The following is a 21,538-nucleotide window of genomic DNA, read 5'->3' on the forward strand; positions in this document are numbered from 1 at the left end:
CGGATGCGTGGGAAATATGCATCCGCTGCCCCCGTTGTGCGGCGGAGAACACACTAGCGTCGGGAACGTCGGCCCGACGCGCAGCGACGGGTTGTTCCCGACGCTAGTGTGAAAGTAGCCTAAGGGGTAAAACCATTTATCGGGATTTTCTCAAATTTCTAGGTAAAATTGCAAAGTGCTTGTAAGAACAAATAACTTTGCAATGTACTAGGTTGTTTAGGTTACTGACCACCTCTGAAGCTAATCAGAGGTGGCCGGTCTCCAAGGCAAGGAGCACAGCGCTAACAAGCTGTTTCCAATGTAGAGCTTGTAAGTGCTGCTCTGAAGCCGACTGTATCCGTACAGCCTCGGTGCCCCTGAAGTGTCTTAGTCTTGGAATGTGAAAGCGTCTAAAATGCACCGTGCGCACATGCCCAAAAGAGATTTTTAGGTTTCAGAAAACCAATGCATTTTTTTTTTAAGAAAAAAAAAATTATTTACTCACCCTCCCCAGGTTCGGGGCTGAGTCTCCACTGGTAGTCCTGGTATCAGTAATTGTCTTCAGCACTGACGTCATCTAGGCCATTGTCAGACACTGAGGAAAAAGGGGCCCTGTGCAAGAACAATATATGGGCCAAGTCCAAGGGCTCACCATAATGCAACATTCCACGTTTGGGATGTGGCCCCCTTACCTTTTGGGCCCCTGTTACACCAATGTTATGCCTGTCCCTGCTGCAATCAGTGATCGGTTTGTATAGTCAACATGGGCAGAGCCGCTGAGCTTAGTGATTGTCTGAAGTGCTGTCGTCAATGACAGGCACCAGGAGCAGTGGCAAACACTCAGCGCCGGACCAGGGGAGAATGAATAAGGCACACACATTGTTTTTTTTTTAAATAAACTGCAGCTGTGCATTTGTAAAAGTAGAAAACCCCTTTAATTGACCTTTTTTCCCCCATAGATTCCATGGGAAGCTTCAAAAGCTCATGCAAAATAGTAAATTGTGTTTTTACGTGCAGAAACATGGCATTTCTCTCCAAATAAAAGATGCATTAGAAAAAGTCGTCAAATCTGAGAAAAAAAAAAGTGAAAAAGCATAAAATAAATCAGAGCGGATTGTGCATTCTGGTGTTTATACATGTGGGAAAAACGCAGTGTTTCCTCTACGTGTGAACACGGACTACGTGGCTTTCCATCATGGGGGTCGTTCTGCTTCCTTTTTTCTGCAGTTGCTGTGGCCGGGTCCACGTCTGCGCTGAGGACTGGGGCCCAAGTCTCCGTCACAGATTCTCACAGAAATGCTGGATAAAATTGCGCTGTTTTACGAGGTAAAATGGCGCCACCACATTGTTCTGTTTCTATAACTGGACAGACAAAACCTAAGATCAGATTTGCCTGACGCCGCTGTCATTAAATGCGTTTCCAAAAATGTCACCTTGCAGTTATTCTTCACCTACACTCATTTTTGGTAAATTACCTCATATATCACTACATAACACCCCACCATTTTTGAGGATGTTTTTTGCACTAGGTACCATTTCTAAGTCACAGTCCACATTATAAAGGCATTCCCACATTTCATTAATGGTATATTTGATTAGCATACAGCATATAGAGCAGCTAACAATGGCGTCTGACAACAAAATGTGTCATATTTTCTACATAACTCCACTTCATGCCGTTGTGAGAACTAGACGCCGGCGAGATGGCGCCCGTAAACAGCGGACATACTGAAGAGACAAAGAGCACAGAGGCTTTCACACTTGTAACTCTTTGCCGGTGACGTCATACAGCGTTATCCAATGAGACATCTCGGCGGAAGAGGCAGACCCGGAAGTAAAGGGTGTGTCTCCCACACGTGGAGTCCTTACCTTCAGATTGCAGCGGATGTAAGCTTTGTTTCTTGCATTAATGTCCTGCCATGTTCTTGTGTTGTGTAAATAGTGACCACAGCTGAGGGTTTGTTACTTTGTTACAGTCTGTAGATAATCAGCCTGGAATACAACATAATGCGTTTGCTGCAGAAAACTGAATACATTGAGACAGAGTGCAGCTGTGTAAGCAGGACTGGGGTCACAGGTGTGATTACAGGGGGTGCATGAGATAGAGTGGGCTTGGAGCAATGGTGGGCGATGCTGTCCCTGTGCCAAACGGAGCGCACGTACCAGCGCAAGTGAATGACTGGCCCATTCATTTCATGCCAATCCTTAGGGCTAATTCACATTTGTCACATCCGTATTTACCTGCGGACACGACTGGACCTGTGTCTGTAATATGGACGACCGCGTGTGAATCTTTCCCAAAGCCGGGTTCTAACAGCCGTGTGAAAAATTGTCCGTTTTTTTTTTATATCCAGAAAAAAATATTCAACTTTTGATCTGTATCGTGTCGTACATCCATTTTTCACCTATTTTTGGTATTTTTCTTTTTATACAGTCTCCATTCTAAAAAAAAAAGGTGGTCCGCTGTGTAAAATGCAATGACCTGGAAATCTTATATCGCCATATTTTATTCGTAGCAGAACGTAGATCGGAAGGTGAACGTTGGACATTTTTTCCATTTCGTTTGAAAAAAAAAAAACCTCCTTTAGAGATTGATGTCTGAAACGTTGATACAGGGTTGACAGAAGGCTGGAAATATAAGTGGTACTAATGAAAAAGAGCAGGAAGGTCCATCTTCACCTAAGTCACAGACTGTATAAAATGAGCTTGTTAGAGAGGCAGAGTCTCCCAGAAGCAAAGATGGTCAGAGGTCACGATCTGTGCACGACTGCGTCTAGACATAGCCCCCCCCAAAAAAGTGTATATGGGGACTTGGCAAAGGCTGTGACGTCCACTAAATCTATAAACCGGGCTGCGGACTTCTGCACATGGGACACAAGCTGATATTTGTCTTCTGCATTTTAATAAAGGCGCAAAGAAGTATGACGACTGAAAATGAATCCTAAACGAGGGCGGACGGGCAGACGGAGGAAGAAAAAGGTTCTAGGAACATCCACAGGTAATGTGCGATGCTTATGTAGCAAGACCCCCATTCCTGGACAATGGGGAAGTACAGACTAATTCCCCCTACACCGACTGGTGACCTGTCCGTAATAAGCCACCTTTGTAGTCATACTGGTATCTGAGTCCAGGTCCTACAGGGGGACACAAAGCCCACGAGGCTCAGATCAAGTGTGAACAGAACTGAACAGGGAACTATCGAATGCTCCTGTAAAGTACTTACGCCCCATGTACCCCTTTATCAAGTAGCAATGTCATCAGTGACGCCACATAAAGTACTTCCTCCACAAGTGCCCCCTTATCAAGTACTATGCCCTCAGTGCCCCCCATATAAAGTAGTAATGGCCTTTGTGGCCCCTTATTAAATACTTCTGCCCCAAGTTCCCCCTTATCAAGTAATAGTGCTGCTAGTGCCCCTTATGAACGGATAATGGCCAGGTGTCCCCTTATGATGTGATAATGGCCGGGTACCCCCTTATGATGGGATAATGCCCGAGTGCCCCCTTATGATGCGATAATGCCCGAGTGCCCCCTTATGATGGGATAATGCCCAAGTGCCCCCTTATGATGGGATAATGCCTGAGTGCCCCCTTATGATGGGATAATGCCTGAGTGCCCCCTTATGATGGGATAATGCCCGAGTGCCCCCTTATGATGGGATAATGCCCGAGTGCCCCCTTATGATGGGATAATGCCCGAGTGCCCCCTTATGATGGGATAATGCCCGAGTGCCCCCTTATGATGGGATAATGCCCGAGTGCCCCCTTATGATGGGATAATGCCCGAGTGCCCCCTTATGATGGGATAATGCCCGAGTGCCCCCTTTTGATGGGATAATGCCCGAGTGCCCCCTTTTGATGGGATAATGCCCGAGTGCCCCCTTTTGATGCGATAATGCCCGAGTGCCCCCTTTTGATGCGATAATGCCCGAGTGCCCCCTTTTGATGCGATAATGTCCGAGTGCCCCCTTTTGATGTGATAATGTCCGAGTACCCCCTTTTGATGTGATAATGTCCGAGTGCCCCCTTTTGATGTGATAATGTCCGAGTGCCCCCTTATGATGCGATAATGGCCCGAGTGCCCCCTTATGATGCGATAATGGCCCGAGTGCCCCCTTTTGATGTGATAATGTCCGAGTGCCCCCTTATGATGCGATAATGGCCCGAGTGCCCCCTTATGATGCGATAATGGCCCGAGTGCCCCCTTTTGATGTGATAATGTCCGAGTGCCCCCTTATGATGCGATAATTGCTCGAGTGCCCCCTTATGATGCGATAATGGCCCGAGTGCCCCCTTATGATGCGATAATGGCCCGAGTGCCCCCTTATGATGCGATAATGGCTTGAGTGCCCCCTTATGATGCGATAATGGCTTGAGTGCCCCCTTATGATGCGATAATGGCTTGAGTGCCCCCTTATGATGCGATAATGGCTTGAGTGCCCCCTTATGATGCGATAATGGCCCGAGTGCCCCCTTATGATGCGATAATGGCCCGAGTGCCCCCTTTTGATGTGATAATGTCCGAGTGCCCCCTTATGATGCGATAATGGCCCGAGTGCCCCCTTATGATGCGATAATGGCCCGAGTGCCCCCTTTTGATGTGATAATGTCCGAGTGCCCCCTTATGATGCGATAATTGCTCGAGTGCCCCCTTATGATGCGATAATGGCCCGAGTGCCCCCTTATGATGCGATAATGGCCCGAGTGCCCCCTTATGATGCGATAATGGCTTGAGTGCCCCCTTATGATGCGATAATGGCTTGAGTGCCCCCTTATGATGCGATAATGGCCTGAGTGCCCCCTTATGATGCGATAATGTCCGAGTGCCCCCTTATGATGCGATAATGGCCCGAGTGCCCCCTTATGATGCGATAATGTCCGAGTGCCCCCTTATGATGCGATAATGTCCGAGTGCCCCCTTATGATGCGATAATGTCCGAGTGCCCCCTTATGATGCGATAATGGCTTGAGTGCCCCCTTATGATGCGATAATGGCTTGAGTGCCCCCTTATGATGCGATAATGCCCGAGTGCCCCCTTATGATGCGATAATGTCCGAGTGCCCCCTTATGATGCGATAATGTCCGAGTGCCCCCTTATGATGCGATAATGGCCCGAGTGCCCCCTTATGATGCGATAATGTCCGAGTGCCCCCTTATGATGCGATAATGTCCGAGTGCCAACCTTATGATGCGATAATGGCTTGAGTGCCCCCTTATGCGATAATGGCTTGAGTGCCCCCTTATGATGCGATAATGGCTTGAGTGCCCCCTTATGATGCGATAATGTCCGAGTGCCCCCTTATGATTTATAATTTAAATCAGACCACCTTTATTTATCTCAAATATTGTAATGTAAAAAATAAAACAGCGTATTCTATATTGCTGCACATGTAATTGTTTTATTCCAAAGTGTGAATGCTGAACAAAATCAGAATAGCAGAATAGCAAAATATTTTTTTATTTACGTAATTAAAAAAAAAAAGAAAAATAATCAAAAAGTCATCTAGAACACAAAATGGTATCAATAAAAACTACAGCCGGCACAGGTAGACACAAGCCCATTGTCTGTGAATAAAAAAGTTATGGCTCTGATAATACGGGGGTGGGGAAGTTTTTATCATTTTTTTAATGCAGTAAAACATAAAGACCCTATAGAAATGTGGCATCACCATAACCATAGTGTTATTTGTTCTGCACAGTGAAAGTGGTACAGACAAAACCCAAAAGACAACTGCAAAATTGCATATTTTCTTGTTTTTTTTTACACTATTTTTACGTTACCTTTAGTGAACCCGAGTCATGAGCGTCAGTACGTCCGGCTGATGAGGTGGATGAAGGAGAGAGGGTTTCGGGACAAGCGACTGAGGACGGCACATTTTCCAGGTAAAAATTATGAAGATAATAAACCTAAGCCGACATATTGGAGTGGAGGTCCTTTGTGTGCCACCGATCTATCCCAAATGATGGCGGTGCCCAGAGAGCTAACTGCCACCCAATTAGTCACAGGGGGAATTATATCAATTTTTAGGACTTTTTGAAGACAAGCTATTTATCTCGTATATTAGGGCATATGGATGTCATAGTGTTGGCAGGTTTCCTATACGAGGCTGCCGTTCTACAATTCCTTAGAAAATCAAATACCATGGCTACTAGTTTCCAACTCCTTTATGAAAGGGGGTTGTCTCTCAAGCTTATATCACTTTGAGTATGCATCTCCGAGGTAGTGCATTGTCTCCATGGTTACAGACTACAAACAAACCCTGTGTAGTCTGATCCTCCTCTTCTTGCTGGCCTTCCTCTGCTTCTTCTCTGATTTCACCATTCAGTGTTCACTTTTTCTAACTCCTGATTTTCCTTGTCTTCCAGATACGGGGAGAGGACTGATGAGCGCTCAGCGGCTGCAGGTCGGTGATAATACTCTTACAGTAATAATTAATATAGAGTTTGGAATTAAAGGGGTATTCCAGCCTAGATAATTATTAGATCAGTGTGGGTCCCACTACTTGGAACATCTCCGACCGCCAGAACCTTGTGTCCAACATTCTCCTCTGTCGACAATACCAGGAGGGATTGAATGAAGGTGTAGTCGCATGACCGGCTTAATTCAAGCCTTCCTAGTCATGATCGATGAGAACATTGGAGACAAGTCCGCCATTCTGACGATCAGTGGGGAGCCTAGTAGTGGGACATATCTGACAGTTATCAGTGGATAGGGGATAATTTATGTAGACCGGAATATTTAACGGGCTGTCCAGTTACGGGGACTTAATTTTTATATGGGCAAGAGCTAAGGCTGGTTTCACACTTGCGTTTTTGTCTGCAGCGTTTTTTGCACAAAAAACGCATGCGTTTTTTTTTCCTATATTTAACATTGAAAACGCATGCGTTTTTTTGCACATGCGTTTGGTCGCGTTTTCAAACGCATGCGTTTTTTGTCTGCATGCGTTCATTTTCAAAAATGCTACCTGCAGTATTTTCTTGCGCGTTTTTTTGCCGCGAAAAAACGCATGCGTTTTTTCGCGGCAAAAAAATGCATTGCTGTCTATGTAAACGCATGCGTTTTTAAGCACATGCGTTTGTTTGCGCTAAAAACGCATGCGTTTTTATAGAAAAAAAACCAGAAAACACACTGAAAAGCCACCCACCACCATCAAGGTGATAAAGGGATCCAAACCCTAACCCTAACTCTACCCCTAACCTCACCCCTAACCGTTTAATGAACATTTTCTGACAGTCATATTGCCACGTATTTAAGTGCCACGTATCACGTATTTCAGTGCCACGTATGCCACGTGCCACGTATTTAAGTGCCACGTGCCACATATTTAAGTGCCACGTGCCACATATTAAAGTGCCACGTATTTAAGTGCCACGTGGCACATATTTAAGTGCCACGTATTTAAGTGCCACGTGCCACGTATTTAAGTGCCACGTGGCACATATTTAAGTGCCACGTGGCACATATTTAAGTGCAACGTGCCACGTATTTAAGTGCCACGTGCCACGTATTTAAGTGCCACATGCCACGTATTTAAGTGCCACGTGCCACGTATTTAAGTGCCACGTATTTAAGTGCCACGTGCCACGTATTTGAGTGCCACGTATTTAAGTACCACGTATTTCAGTTGCACGTATTTCAGTGCCACGTATTTCAGTCACGTTTAGGGTTAGGGGTAGGGGTAGGGTTAGGGTTTTCTTGTTTTTTCTTGTGTTTTCTTGTGTTCTCTTGTGTTTTTCTATAAAAACGCATGCGTCTAATTAACGCATGCGTTTTACCGCGTTTACATGCGTTTTTCACACATGCGTTTTTTTTAAAAAACGCATGCAGACAAAAACGCAAGTGTGAAACCAGCCTAAGGTTGATAAATAGCGGCACTCACCACTGGTTACTTTAAACCAGCATTATTGGGGTAACGTGCAAGACATAGACCAAGGAGAACAGAGACGAGCGGCCCTTGTTTCTCATAAAATGAGTTTCATCCAGCTCATGCGTCATAGAGGAGAGAACCTCCTTTTTAACGAATCTCCAATAAACTAATCAGGTGCTCAAAACCTTTTTAAAAAAATAAACAAACCATACATTCACAAGGGAACAATAACACATATTGAAAATACAGAATACTGATTGACATGTTTATAATCTGTGCAAGAATGGAGTAAGATCATGTCGTCCATTGAGTCCCAACCGACCCAGAGATTCTGTTTTCCGAATAAAATAAATAAATAGAGCCCTGTATTATATCTATCTGGACATCCAGAAGCTCGATGGAATTCATTGTTATTCAGCTAGTGAACTTCATGTTCACCTGATTGTCATTAAGATAAACCACAAAATCCTAAAATAACTGTGTGGTGCCCTCCCATAGAATAAAAATGTCATCCATGAAATGTAAGTAGGTTTTTATATTAATGGCAAAAGGACTGGACACACTAAAAGCTTATCTATCTCAAACTGGCCAAGAAAAATATTAGCAAAACTTGGTACAACTGGCGTGCCCATCGCGGTGCCAGCTAGTGACTACCCCCTTACTATACCATACTGGGATATAGGTCTCTATTCTGTCGGCAGCGCGGAATATTGTCCACTAACTCCCGTTTCAGTCTAATCAAAGCAACCTGGGCTTCCATAACCCCTCAGCAGTGCCACAGGCTGATGGCCTCCATGCCACGCTGCATTGATGCAGTAATTGATGTGAGGAGCCCCGACCAAGTATTGAGTGCATTTACTGAACATACAGTTCAGTAGGCCAACATTTCAGATTTTAAAATCATTTTTCAAGCTGGTGTTATAAAGTATTCTAATCTACTGAGATAATGACTTTTGGGTTTTCACTTTTTGTATTCGAGAACTGAAATAAATTATGTCTTTGATATTCTAACTTATTGAGAAACACCTGTATGTGTGTGTGTATATATATAATTTATTTTTTATTTTTCTTAAATGCATGCATTTGGGGCATTAAAACCAAGTTTCTTCACTACTGTTTCACCGTTTGGCTTTAATGAGCTTTGCACATTCGACTTTGATGTGGTTGATAAATCTGCTTGGAAATAGACCAAGAAGAGTTAGAAACTCTCTCATTACGTCATCAGAATGAGCTCACTGACACATTCTCAGTTAACCCTTTCTGCTGCCAGTAATAGACGCTCTTACTATAGAAGGCAAACGGTGCAGAATTTCTAATAACACCTAATTGCAAACATGATTTTTAGCCAAAAATACATGCATTTAAGAAAAAAAAAGACCTCAATGGTGTCCAACCTTATAACTTGCTGAAAGCTGTTGCCTTGCTTTTAGGAAAGTTCCTTTAAAAGAAAGAGTATGAAACCTGAGACTCCATTTCCTCTGTTTTCTGTTCTTTTCTCAGCCAGGAGAGATAATCATTTCCCTACCAGAGTCTTGTCTGCTGACCACCGACACTGTCCTCTCCAGTTACCTTGGCAAGTATATCCGCGGGTGAGGATTTCATGACTCCATGTTGGTTTTGGTGCCTGTTCTGGGGACTGGACCGCTGATGTCCACCATCGACTTGGATGAGATGTGTCATCTTTCAAAGCTAATTGTTTTCCTTCCAAGGCGTCTACCGTTTTGTTTCTGCAGCTCCAATGCAGAACTATGTGTCTCCATAGTAACAATGAACAAACTAATCTTACTCTGCTATCGTAATCCTTTCTGCTCATCCCCTTATTTTATCTGTACTGTAGAAAGAAGCAGGGGACAGATGGAAGAAACTGTGTCTTTGGGATCAGACTACATAGATTCTGTTTGTAGTCTGTTACCATGGAGACACAAAAGCCTTCATAGGAGCAAAAGACGCAAAACGAGGCACAGTTACATGAGTGTTTACGTCCAGCAAGCGCTATTGCTTCTTATGGAGCGTTTTTGTGTTTCTGGCTAGGTGGCGCCCCCCTGTGTCCCCGTTGCTGGCTCTGTGCACATTTTTGGTCCTGGAGAGGTACTTAGGAGCACAGTCCCCATGGCAGCCGTACTTGGATGTATTACCCAGTGCCTACGACTGTCCGGTGTACTGGGAGGCGGATACTGTGAATTTATTGCCCGATCCTGTTAAACAGAAAGCCATGGAGCAGCGGCGCACCGTTCAGGAACTCTTCTCTTCAGCTCGGCCGTTCTTCCGGTCCCTGAATCCCTTGTTTCCCGACATCGTGGAGGAGATCCTGACCTATGAAGCCCTGCGGTGGGCCTGGTGCACGGTGAATACCAGGACGGTGTATAAGAAGCATGCCCAGAGGGAATGTTTTACTGCAGAGCTGGATGTGTACGCTCTGGCACCATATTTAGATCTACTGAACCACAGTGCAGGGGTCCAGGTAACCCATAAACTATGAGTGCAGCATATGGGGGCGGTGTATGGACGAGGGCTGCGTGTGGGGGTGTACAAACGAGTGCCGTATATGGGGTGTGTATGGATGAGTGCTGTATATATGGTGTGTACGGATGAGGGCCGTAAATGGGGTGTGTACGGATGAGGGCCGTATATATGGTGTGTACGGATGAGGGCCGTATATGGGGTGTGTACGGATGAGGGCCGTATATGGGGTGTGTACGGATGAGGGCCGTATATGGGGTGTGTACGAATGAGTGCCGTATATGGGGTGTGTACGGATGAGTGCCTTATATGGGGTGTGTACGGATGAGGGCCGTATATGGGGTGTGTACGGATGAGGGCCGTATATGGGGTGTGTACGGATGAGGGCCGTATATGGGGTGTGTACGGATGAGGGACGTATATGGGGTGTGTACGGATGAGTGCTGTATATGGGATGTGTACGGATGAGTGCCGTATATGGGGTGTGTACGGATGAGTGCCGTATATGGGGTGTGTACGGATGAGTGCCGTATATGGGGTGTGTACGGATGAGTGCCATATATGGGGTGTGTACGGATGAGTGCCATATATGGGGTGTGTACGGATGAGGGCCGTATATGGGGTGTGTGCGGATGAGGGCCGTATATGGGGTGTGTGCGGATGAGGGCCGTATATGGGGTGTGTACGGATGAGGGCCGTATATGGGGTGTGTACGGATGAGGGCCGTATATGGGGTCTGTACGGATGAGTGCTTTATATGGGGTGTGTACGGATGAGTGCCGTATATGGGGTGTGTACGGATGAGTGCCATATATGGGGTGTGTACGGATGAGTGCCGTATATGGGGTGTGTACGGATGAGTGCCATATATGGGGTGTGTACGGATGAGTGCCGTATATGGGGTGTGTACGGATGAGTGCCGTATATGGGGTGTGTACGGATGAGTGCTGTATATGTTGTGTATGGATGAGTGCCGTATATGGGGTGTGTACAGATGAGGGCCGTATATGGGGTATGTACGGATGAGTGCCATATATGGGGTGTGTACGGATGAGTGCCATATATGGGGTGTGTACGGATGAGTGCCATATATGGGGTGTGTACAGATGAGTGCCGTATATGGGGTGTGTACGGATGAGTGCCGTATATGGGGTGTGTACGGATGAGTGCCGTATATGGGGTGTGTACGGATGAGTGCCATATATGGGGTGTGTACGGATGAGTGCCATATATGGGGTGTGTACGGATGAGGGCCGTATATGGGGTGTGTACGGATGAGTGCCGTATATGGGGTGTGTACGGATGAGTGCTGTATATGTTGTGTATGGATGAGTGCCGTATATGGGGTGTGTACAGATGAGGGCCGTATATGGGGTATGTACGGATGAGTGCCATATATGGGGTGTGTACGGATGAGTGCCATATATGGGGTGTGTACGGATGAGTGCCGTATATGGGGTGTGTACGGATGAGTGCCGTATATGGGGTGTGTACGGATGAGTGCCGTATATGGGGTGTGTACGGATGAGTGCCATATATGGGGTGTGTACGGATGAGTGCCGTATATGGGGTGTGTACGGATGAGTGCCGTATATGGGGTGTGTACGGATGAGTGCCATATATGGGGTGTGTACGGATGAGTGCCATATATGGGGTGTGTACGGATGAGTGCCGTATATGGGGTGTGTACGGATGAGTGCCGTATATGGGGTGTGTACAGATGAGTGCCGTATATGGGGTGTGTACGGATGAGTGCCGTATATGGGGTGTGTACGGATGAGTGCTGTATATGTTGTGTATGGATGAGTGCCGAATATTATGGGGAGTCTACAGACGAGTGGCGCGTGTTGGGAACGTTCAAATTAATTTCAGCTTCTAACATTATGGATATTTTTGTCTTCACTTTGATCTTATTATTCTGACTTTTTATTTTACTCCGTTTATGTGAGGTGGAAGCAGCTTTCAATGAGAAGAGTCGGTGCTACGAGATAAAGACAATGGTCCCGTATAAGAAATATGAGCAGGTCTTTATATGCTACGGACATCATGATAATCAGCGTCTCCTCCTGGAGTACGGCTTTACTGCAGCTAATAATCCTCATCAAAGTGTGTATGTGACAAAAGGTGAGAAGAATGTCAGTGTAACTGCATCTATCTATCTATCATCTATCTAACATCTATCTATCAATTATCTATCTATTATCTATTTATTATCTATCTATCTATTATCTACCTATTATCTATCTATTATCTATCTATTAACTATTTATTATCTATCTATCTATGTATTATCTACCTATTATCTATCTATTATCTATCTATTATCCATCTATCTATTTATCTATTATCTATCATTATTCTTTATATTGTAGATACAATTCTGCAGTTTGTGTCCATAAATGATAAACAATTACAGAAGAAATGGTCACTGCTTAAAGAAAATGGCTTTTTAGAGTAAGTTCCTTTGTCATAAGAAAGTTTCCTATTGTTTCAAAAGGGTTTTTTTCATGTTAAACTTACTTTTTTCATTTGCTTTTTTTTTTTTTTAATGTTCATGCTCGCTATATTTAAAAAAAATAAAAATTTTAAATCTTGCAAATTTTCAAAACTTTCATAAAGGCCACCGAGTATTATGTACACTCATATTTCCTATTGTATACAGAAGATTTTTATTATGTCATTATCACCACAGATAGAATTACAATGAATGATAACACCTCTACATACACCATAACAGGAGGAAAAAAACCTCCACTATTCTAGAAAAAACACCACAGAAAAACAGGCCTCAAATCAAATGCACTCTCATGGTGCAGCGGGCCCAAGTAAAGATGGTGACTACACAGGTGTACGGTATTACCAGTAGATAACACAGGATCCACCATTCACAATAAGTGAGGTGACAGCTCACCTCCTCCTCCTGTACAGTCACCTATAACACCTCTATATACAGTAGATAACACAGGATCCACCATTCACAATAGGTGATGTCACAGCTCACCTCCTCCTCCTGTACAAGGACTGATAACACCTCTATATACAGTAGATAACACAAGATCCACCATTCGCAATAGATGATGTCACAGCTCACCTCCTCCTCCTGTACAAGGACTGATAACACCTCTATATACAGTAGATAACACAGGATCCACTATTCGCCATAGGTGATATCACAGCTCACCTCCTCCTCCTGTACAGTGACCTATAACACCTCTATATACAGTAGATAACACAGGATCCACCATTCACAATAGGTGATATCACAGCTCACCTCCTCCTCCTGTACAGTGACCTATAACACCTCTATATACAGTAGATAACACAGGATCCACCATTCACAATAGGTGATGTCACAGCTCACATCCTCCTCCTGTACAAGGACTGATTACACCTCTATATACAGTAGATAACACAAGATCCACCATTCGCAATAGATGATGTCACAGCTCACCTCCTCCTCCTGTACAAGGACTGATAACACCTCTATATACAGTAGATAACACAGGATCCACCATTCGCAATAGGTGATATCACAGCTCACCTCCTCCTCCTGTACAGTGACTGATAACACCTCTATATACAGTAGATAACACAGGATCCACCATTCACAATAGGTGATGTCACAGGTCACCGCCTCCTCCTGTACAATGACTGATAACACCTCTATATACAGTAGATAACACAGGATCCACCATTCACAATAGGTGATGTCACAGCTCACCTCCTCCTCCTGTACAATGACTGATAACACCTCTATATACAGTGGATAACACAGGATCCACCATTCACAATAGGTGATGTCACAGCTCACCTCCTCCTCCTGTACAATGACTGATAACACCTCTATATACAGTAGATAACACAGGATCCACCATTCACAATAGGTGATGTCACAGCTCACCTCCTCCTCCTGTACAATGACTGATAACACCTCTATATACAGTAGATAACACAGGATCCACCATTCACAATAGGTGATGTCACAGCTCACCTCCTCCTCCTGTACAATGACTGATAACACCTCTATATACAGTAGATAACACAGGATACACCATTCACAATAGATGTCACAGCTCACCTCCTCCTCCTGTACAATGACTGACAACACCTCTATATACAGTAGATAACACAGGATCCACCATTCACAATAGGTGATGTCACAGCTCACCACCTCCTTCTCCTGTACAATGACTGATAACACCTCTATATACAGTAAATAACACAGGATACACCATTCACAATAGGTGAAGTCACAGCTCACCTCCACCTCCTCTTCACAATGAACCTTGTCTTGATTAGTGCATGCCCAGATAACGCTTCTATATAAGCAAGAAGCGTCTGACTCAGTCTATCGCTGCTAATATCCATGTGAATTACAGGAAGAGGAGTCTGACCTTAGGCCCCGTGGCCTGTGATGATATTTTTTTTTTTTTATAGATCCGAAAAATTCATCTAAAACATTCCTTTTGGTTGGGTAGCAGATCGCCCTTTCCCTCACACAGCTGTCTCTCGGCCGTGTTTTTTCACATCTGCACTGTTTCATTGGGGGATTCCACTTTTTCCGTATTTATCCGTATTCTGCCTGCACAATAGGTGCTGGAACATCATTTTCCTAACTTCTCATAAGCCAATGGTTAGCTTGTCCAAAGCGGATAGCCTGCCACTCTGTTAAACATCCAACGATCTTTTATTTTTTTTAATCTCCAAGAGGTATTTTGTGATGGAAGCAATTTCTTATTATCCGTTAGTGACTGCCATACTTTTGTCTCCTTCCAGGAATCTGACATTTGGACGGGATGGTCCCTCATGGAGGCTGCTGACAGCGTGCAGACTCCTGTGCCTCGGAGCTGATGAATTGTATGAAATGTGTTTTGTTTTCGACGATTAGTATGAATCCCCCTCCCTAATCGGCCTATGAGATGTCTGTGTGCTTTGTGAACGTTGTTCTAATGTCTCACTATCTGCTGCAGAACCTCTTTAAAATAAGATGAATGGCTGTTACTTCAACCAGTCAATGAGTGACATAAAAATTGATCTTTTCTATTTTCAAAGAGGTTCTACAGCAGCTTAAGCGCACAGTGAGGACAATAAGTATTTGATATACTGACGATTTTGCAAGTTGTCCCACCTACACAGAATGGAGATTTCTGTAATTTTTATCGTAGGTACACTTCACCTGAGAGAGACAGAATCTAAAAAGTAAACAAGAAAATCACATTGTAGGATTTCATGCAATAAAATGCAATTTAATTATGTAAAAATAAGCATTTGATCACCTACCAACCTGCAAGAATTCTGGCTCTCACAGACCTGTTAGTTTCTCTGTAAGAAGCCTCCTACTCTGCACTTATTACCTGGATTAATTGCACCTGTCCACACACTCGATCAATTACAGTCCAACCTCTCCACCATGGCCAAGAACAAAGAGCTGTGTAATGATATTGGGGGCAAAATTGTAGTCCTGCACAAGGCTGGGATACAGGACAATAGGCAAGCAGCTTGGTGATAAGGCAGCAACTGTTGGCACAATTATTAGAAAATGGAAAAAACACAAGATGACTGTCAATCTTCCCAGTCTGGGGCTCCATGGAAGATCTCGGCTCGTGGGGTAAGGATGATTCTGAGAAATGTCAGGAATCAGCCCAGAACTACATGGGAGGACCTGGTCCATGACCTGAAGAGAGCCGGGACCACAGTCTCAAACATTACCGTTCGTAACACACTACGCCGTCATGGATTAAAATCCTGCAGGGCACGCAAGGTCCCCCTGCTCACGCCAGCACATGTCCAGGCACGTTTGAAGTTCACCAATGACAATCTGGATGATCCAGAGAAGGCATCGGAGAAGGTCATGTGGTCAGATGAGACCAATATACAACTTTTTGTTATCAACTGCATGCGCCGTGTTTGGAGGAAAAAGGATGAGTACAACTCCAATAACACCATCCCAACTGTGAAGCATGGTGGGGGAAACATCATACATTGGGGGTGTTTATATGCAAAGGGGACAGGATGACTGCACTGCATTAAAGGGAGGATGGATGGGGTCATGTATCGTGACACTTTGGCCAACAACCTCCATCCCTCTCTAAGCGCATTGAAGATGGGTTGTGGTTGGGGCTTCCAGCATGACAATGAGCCAAAACACACATCCAGGGCAACTAAGGAGTGTCTCTGTAAGAAGCATTTCAAGGTCGTGTAGTGGCCTAGCCAGTCTCCAGACCTGAGCCCAATAGAAAATCTTTGGAGGGAGATGAAACTCAATGTTACCCAGTGACAGCCCCAAAACCTGAAAGATCTGGAGAAGATCTGTATGGAGGAGGGGGCCAAAATCCCTGCTGCAGTGTGTGCAACCCTGGTCAAGAACTACAGGAAACGTCTGACCTCTGTAATTACAAAGGTTTCTGTACCAAATATTAAGTCCTGTTTATCTATTGTATCAAAAACTTATTTCATGCAATAAAATGCAAATTAGTGATGTAGAAATCATACAATGTGATTTTCTGGATTTTTTTATCTTTAGATTCTGTCTCTCACAGGTGAAGTGTACCTACGATAAAAATTACAGACCTCTCCATTCTTTGTAGGTGAGAAAACTTGTAAAATCGGCAGCATATTAAATCCTTATTTACCCCACTGTAGATTGCAACAGCTGAATTAATGCACCGTCTAATATTCACCCCGGCTATTGCAGAAGGTAAACGTTCATGAAGCTACTGCTCCTCAGCCACAAAGTTCAAGTACAATGACTGATAACACCTCTATATACAGTGGATAACACAGGATCCACCATTCACAATAGGTGATATCACAGCTCACCTCCTCCTCCTGTACAATGACTGATAACACCTCTATATACAGTAGATAACACAGGATCCACCATTCACAATAGGTGATATCACAGCTCACCTCCTCCTCCTGTACAATGACTGATAACACCTCTATATACAGTAGATAACACAGGATCCACCATTCACAATAGGTGATATCACAGCTCACCTCCTCCTCCTGTACAATGACTGATCACTCCTCTATATACAGTAGATAACACAGGATCCACCATTCACAATAGATTATGTCACAGCTCACCTCCTCCTCCTATACAATGACTGATAACACCTCTATATACAGTAGATAACACAGGATCCACCATTCACAATAGGTGATGTCACAGCTCACCTCCTCCTCCTGTACAATGACTGATAACACCGCTATATACAGTAGATAGCACAGGATCCATCATTCACAATAGGTGATATCACAGCTCACCTCCTCCTGTACAATGACTGATAACACCTCTATATACAGTAGATAATACAGTATCCTCCGTTCACAATAGATGTCACAGCTCACCTCCTCCTCCTATGACTGATAACTGATCATTGTTGCTATTGCGCATGTGTTTCCTCAGGAAGCTTCAGTCTAAAAAAAAGCCCCTTTGAGTGCTGCTCATGGCCGCCATCTTTGTACACCTGTGCAGCCCGGCCACATTGTTCTGTTTGCTGTATACTGCAGTGTTCCGATATTGCGGTATATAGTGGCTGCGATCTCTGGATGGCAGGATACAGGGAATTGTGCGGTGATGATTAGATGCATCTGGCTGTGACTCATCTCGTGGGTCCCGGGCTCGTCCTTACTCTGCAGCCTGGCTGTGGGTGAAGTTCATTAGAGACTATTATTATTATTACTGGAACGTGTCACGTTTTCTGCAGAGAAAATACAAAACTAATGAAATGAAAATAAATTCAGTCATTTTTTTTCTCTTTTTTTCCCCGTGTCATTTTCTCCCCTGCATGTTTTGATTTCAGCACATGCTGGAAAAAAGTTCTTCTGGGAAGTTTTGTTTCCGAGTCCAATGATCGGACCTCCATGGAGCTGGTGAGGAAAATCTGCCTCCATTTACTAGAACAGACGTCCCGGGCTGTGGACGAGGTGAGTCAGGGAAATGTGGAGAGACAGCTACATGGGAGTGACAGGTTTTTTTTTTTCTGCCAAATTAAAGGGATATTACACTTTTGAAAAATGTATTTTTTTTAGACTTTTAAAGGATTTCTATGAGATTAACCCCTTAAAGGGGTTGTCCTGTGTGAAAGCTAGTGATTACCTATACACAGGATATTGGATAACTTGCTCATTGGTTGACATCTGACCTTGGTGACCTGCAACGATCGATAAATCCGGGAAGTTTTATTCCCGAATGTGCACTTTTATCCCCATTTATGGCGTCATAGACAGGATGCCCGACCACCCTTACATTGGAACTTTACAGATCTGCCGGAAAAAGCTCTGCAGCCCCGTAGGGAATAACAGGGATAAAAAAAAATCACCCACCGATCAATAATAGATAGGAGATAACTAGTTTTTTTGCCAGACAATCCCTTTAAGATCTAAACACAAACTATGTACTTATTACTACAAAGGTTAAGAGCAGCATGATGTAGGGGCAGAGACCCTGATTCCAGCGACGTGTCACTTTCCCAGCTGGTAACTGCAGTTTTGATAAAATCCCTGTTTTCTCTGCTGCATATCTAACAGTTCTCAAAATGCTGAGCTCTGCATAACCCCGCCCACAACTCTGATTGGACGCTTTCTGTGCATAGGCAGAAATCTGCCAATCAGTGCTGGAGGCGTGATTTGACTAGGAGGCACAAGACAACTAGTCCTCTAGTGATCATTTCCTGCTGATAAAACACTTATTTTATTTACAAGTAGTCACACATCACTGGAATCGGGGTCCAAACGCCTGGCAGAAGATTAATTAAAATACCTGTGACTAAAAAGAGAAAAAAAAAACCAATATTTTTTATGTGTAATACAATATATTTTATAACCGGTACAAAAAGAGAAAATAAAAATTTTGGGAAAAACTTAAATTGCCAGATCTTTTAAGGGGTTAAAAAAATGGTTGACTTTTTTATTTTATTTTTGTGTGATCAGTCTTACAGGTCTACCTTATTCAAGTGAATGCAGCTGAGCCGCAATACCACACATGGCCTGAGGCTAGAGCGGCGCTGTTTCCAGTATTCACCTGCCCTCCTGTTTGCAGCAGTAATGTGTCGCTCTCACAACGTTTGTCTTTTCAGATCTCGTCCCAGAAAAGCGAGAAGAGCGCAGATCTTCACCTTGTTTTAGCGGAAGCTTTAAGACGAGAAGAATCTGAGATTCTGACATCATCGGCCGATGTCCTACAGAAAGAGGACGTGATATGAGGGAGTGACACCGCGGGAACAACCTGAAATTCCAGCGGCAGATGATGGAGCACTTGTGCTTCCGCGTGGCCACCACTAGGGGAGCTAGCAAACAATTGGGTCATGCCTCTATCCTTAATTAAAGGGCTTCTCCACTACTACACAAGCCCAGAGAGGTGTAAAAAAAGTCCCATACTCCCCTTCCAGACCAGCGCTTGGCCCTAGGCGCTACATAGTGTGTCCTCTCCCATTAGCATCCAGCAGGGGGCGTCATGTGACCACTTCAGCCAATCAGCGGCCACCATGTGATGCCTCCCGCTAGATATTGGTGCCAGGTGACCAGCAGGATACATGGCACAGAGTGCACAGATTATTTTGCCTTTTTTTTTTTTTTTTTCAAATTTATTGAAGACAATTGTGTGTTTGTATATTGTTTATATATTATGTTTTATCACTTTTATAAAAAAAAAATTGATTTACTTAGAAACTTTGCATTTATAGTATTTTTTTTTTACTGTCCTTTTTTTCTACATTTTTACTTCTAGTCTCTTTGCCACAAACTTCTGTTTTAGCATAATTATTTATTTTATCGCAAGTTTGATCTGAGTATATGGCCTTTATTTACACTGATACCGTGGGACAGGTGTGACCGCACCATCATAATATACTTAAAATATCAAAAAGTTTTAAAAGCTAAATTGTTTTTCTATTTTTTTTCTATTAATATTTATAATAGAAATACAGGAGGAGGAGGTGAGCTGTGACATCACCTATTGTGACTGGTGGATCCTGTGTTATCTACTGTATATAGAGGTGTTATCAGTCATTGTACAGGAGGAGGAGGTGAGCTGTGACATCACCTATTGTGACTCGTGGATCCTCTGTTATCTACTGTATATAGAGGTGTTATCAGTCATTGTACAGGAGGAGGAGGAGGTGAGCTGTGACATCATCTATTGTGAATGGTGGATCCTGTGTTATCCACTGTATATAGAGGTGTTATCAGTCATTGTGCAGGAGGAGGTGAGCTGTGATATCACCTATTGTGAATTGTGGATCCTGTGTTATCTACTGTATATAGAGGTGTTATCAGTCATTGTACAGGAGGAGGAGGTGAGCTGTGACATCACCTATTGTGAATGGTGGATCCTGTGTTATCCACTGTATATAGAGGTGTTATCAGTCATTGTACAGGAGGAGGAGGTGAGCTGTGACATCACCTATTGTGAATGGTGGATCCTGTGTTATCCACTGTATATAGAGGTGTTATCAGTCATTGTACAGGAGGAGGAGGTGAGCTGTGACATCACCTATTCTGAATGGTGGATCCTGTTATCTACTGTATATGGAAGTGTTATCAGGCATTGTACAGAAGGAGGAGGTGAGCTGTGATATCACCTATTGTGAATGGTGGATCCTGTGTTATCTACTGTATATAGAGGTGTTATCAGTCATTATACAGGAGGAGGAGGTGAGCTGTGACATCACGTATTGGGAATGGTGGATCCTGTGTTATCTACTGTATATAGAGGAGTTATCAGTCATTGAACAGGAGGAGGAGGTGAGCTGTGACATCACCTATTGTGAATGGTGGATCCTGTGTTATCTACTGTATATAGAGGTGTTATCAGTCATTGTGCAGGAGGAGGAGGTGAGCTGTGACATCACCTATTGTGAATGGTGGATCCTGTGCTATCTACTGTATATAGAGGTGTTATCAGTCATTGTACAGGAGGAGGAGGTGAGCTGTGCCATCACCTATTGTGAATGGTGGATCCTGTGTTATCTACTGTATATAGAGGTGTTATCAGTCATTGTACAGGAGGAGGAGGTGATCTGTGACATCACCTATTATGAATGGTAGATCCTGTGTTATCTACTGTATATAGAGGTGTTATCAGTCATTGTACAGGAGGAGGAGGTGAGCTGTGATATCACCTATTGTGAATGGTGGATCCTGTGTTATCTACTGTATATAGAGGTGTTATCAGTCCTTGTACAAGAGGAGGAGGAGGTGAGCTGTGACATAACCTATTGTGAATG

At 43.9% G+C, this 21,538-nt stretch overlaps 1 protein-coding gene across 3 annotated transcripts; it reads left to right on the forward strand.

Annotated features, from left to right (window-relative positions):
* The first annotated feature begins 1,754 nt into the window (after window positions 1–1,754).
* SETD4 (SET domain containing 4) lies at window positions 1,755–19,979 on the forward strand. Of its 3 annotated transcripts, none has more exons than XM_077293898.1 (11): window positions 1,755–1,866; window positions 2,889–2,977; window positions 5,767–5,862; window positions 6,346–6,383; window positions 9,348–9,436; window positions 9,879–10,308; window positions 12,257–12,431; window positions 12,680–12,761; window positions 15,084–15,164; window positions 18,116–18,239; window positions 19,391–19,977. In XM_077293898.1, the coding sequence occupies exons 2-11, from the start codon at window positions 2,914–2,916 to the stop codon at window positions 19,514–19,516; spliced, it is 1,305 nt and encodes a 434-aa protein (XP_077150013.1). In that variant the 5' UTR covers window positions 1,755–1,866; window positions 2,889–2,913; the 3' UTR covers window positions 19,517–19,977. The 3 variants fall into 3 exon arrangements, with proteins under 3 accessions (XP_077150013.1, XP_077150015.1, XP_077150014.1); XM_077293900.1 differs by lacking the exon at window positions 19,391–19,977 and adding an exon at window positions 19,245–19,381; XM_077293899.1 differs by lacking the exon at window positions 1,755–1,866 and adding an exon at window positions 1,877–2,034 and having other exon boundaries at window positions 19,391–19,979.
* The last annotated feature ends 1,559 nt before the right edge of the window (window positions 19,980–21,538 follow it).

This window comes from Ranitomeya variabilis, chromosome 3, assembly GCF_051348905.1.
Source record: "Ranitomeya variabilis isolate aRanVar5 chromosome 3, aRanVar5.hap1, whole genome shotgun sequence".
Classification (NCBI taxonomy): domain Eukaryota; kingdom Metazoa; phylum Chordata; class Amphibia; order Anura; family Dendrobatidae; genus Ranitomeya; species Ranitomeya variabilis.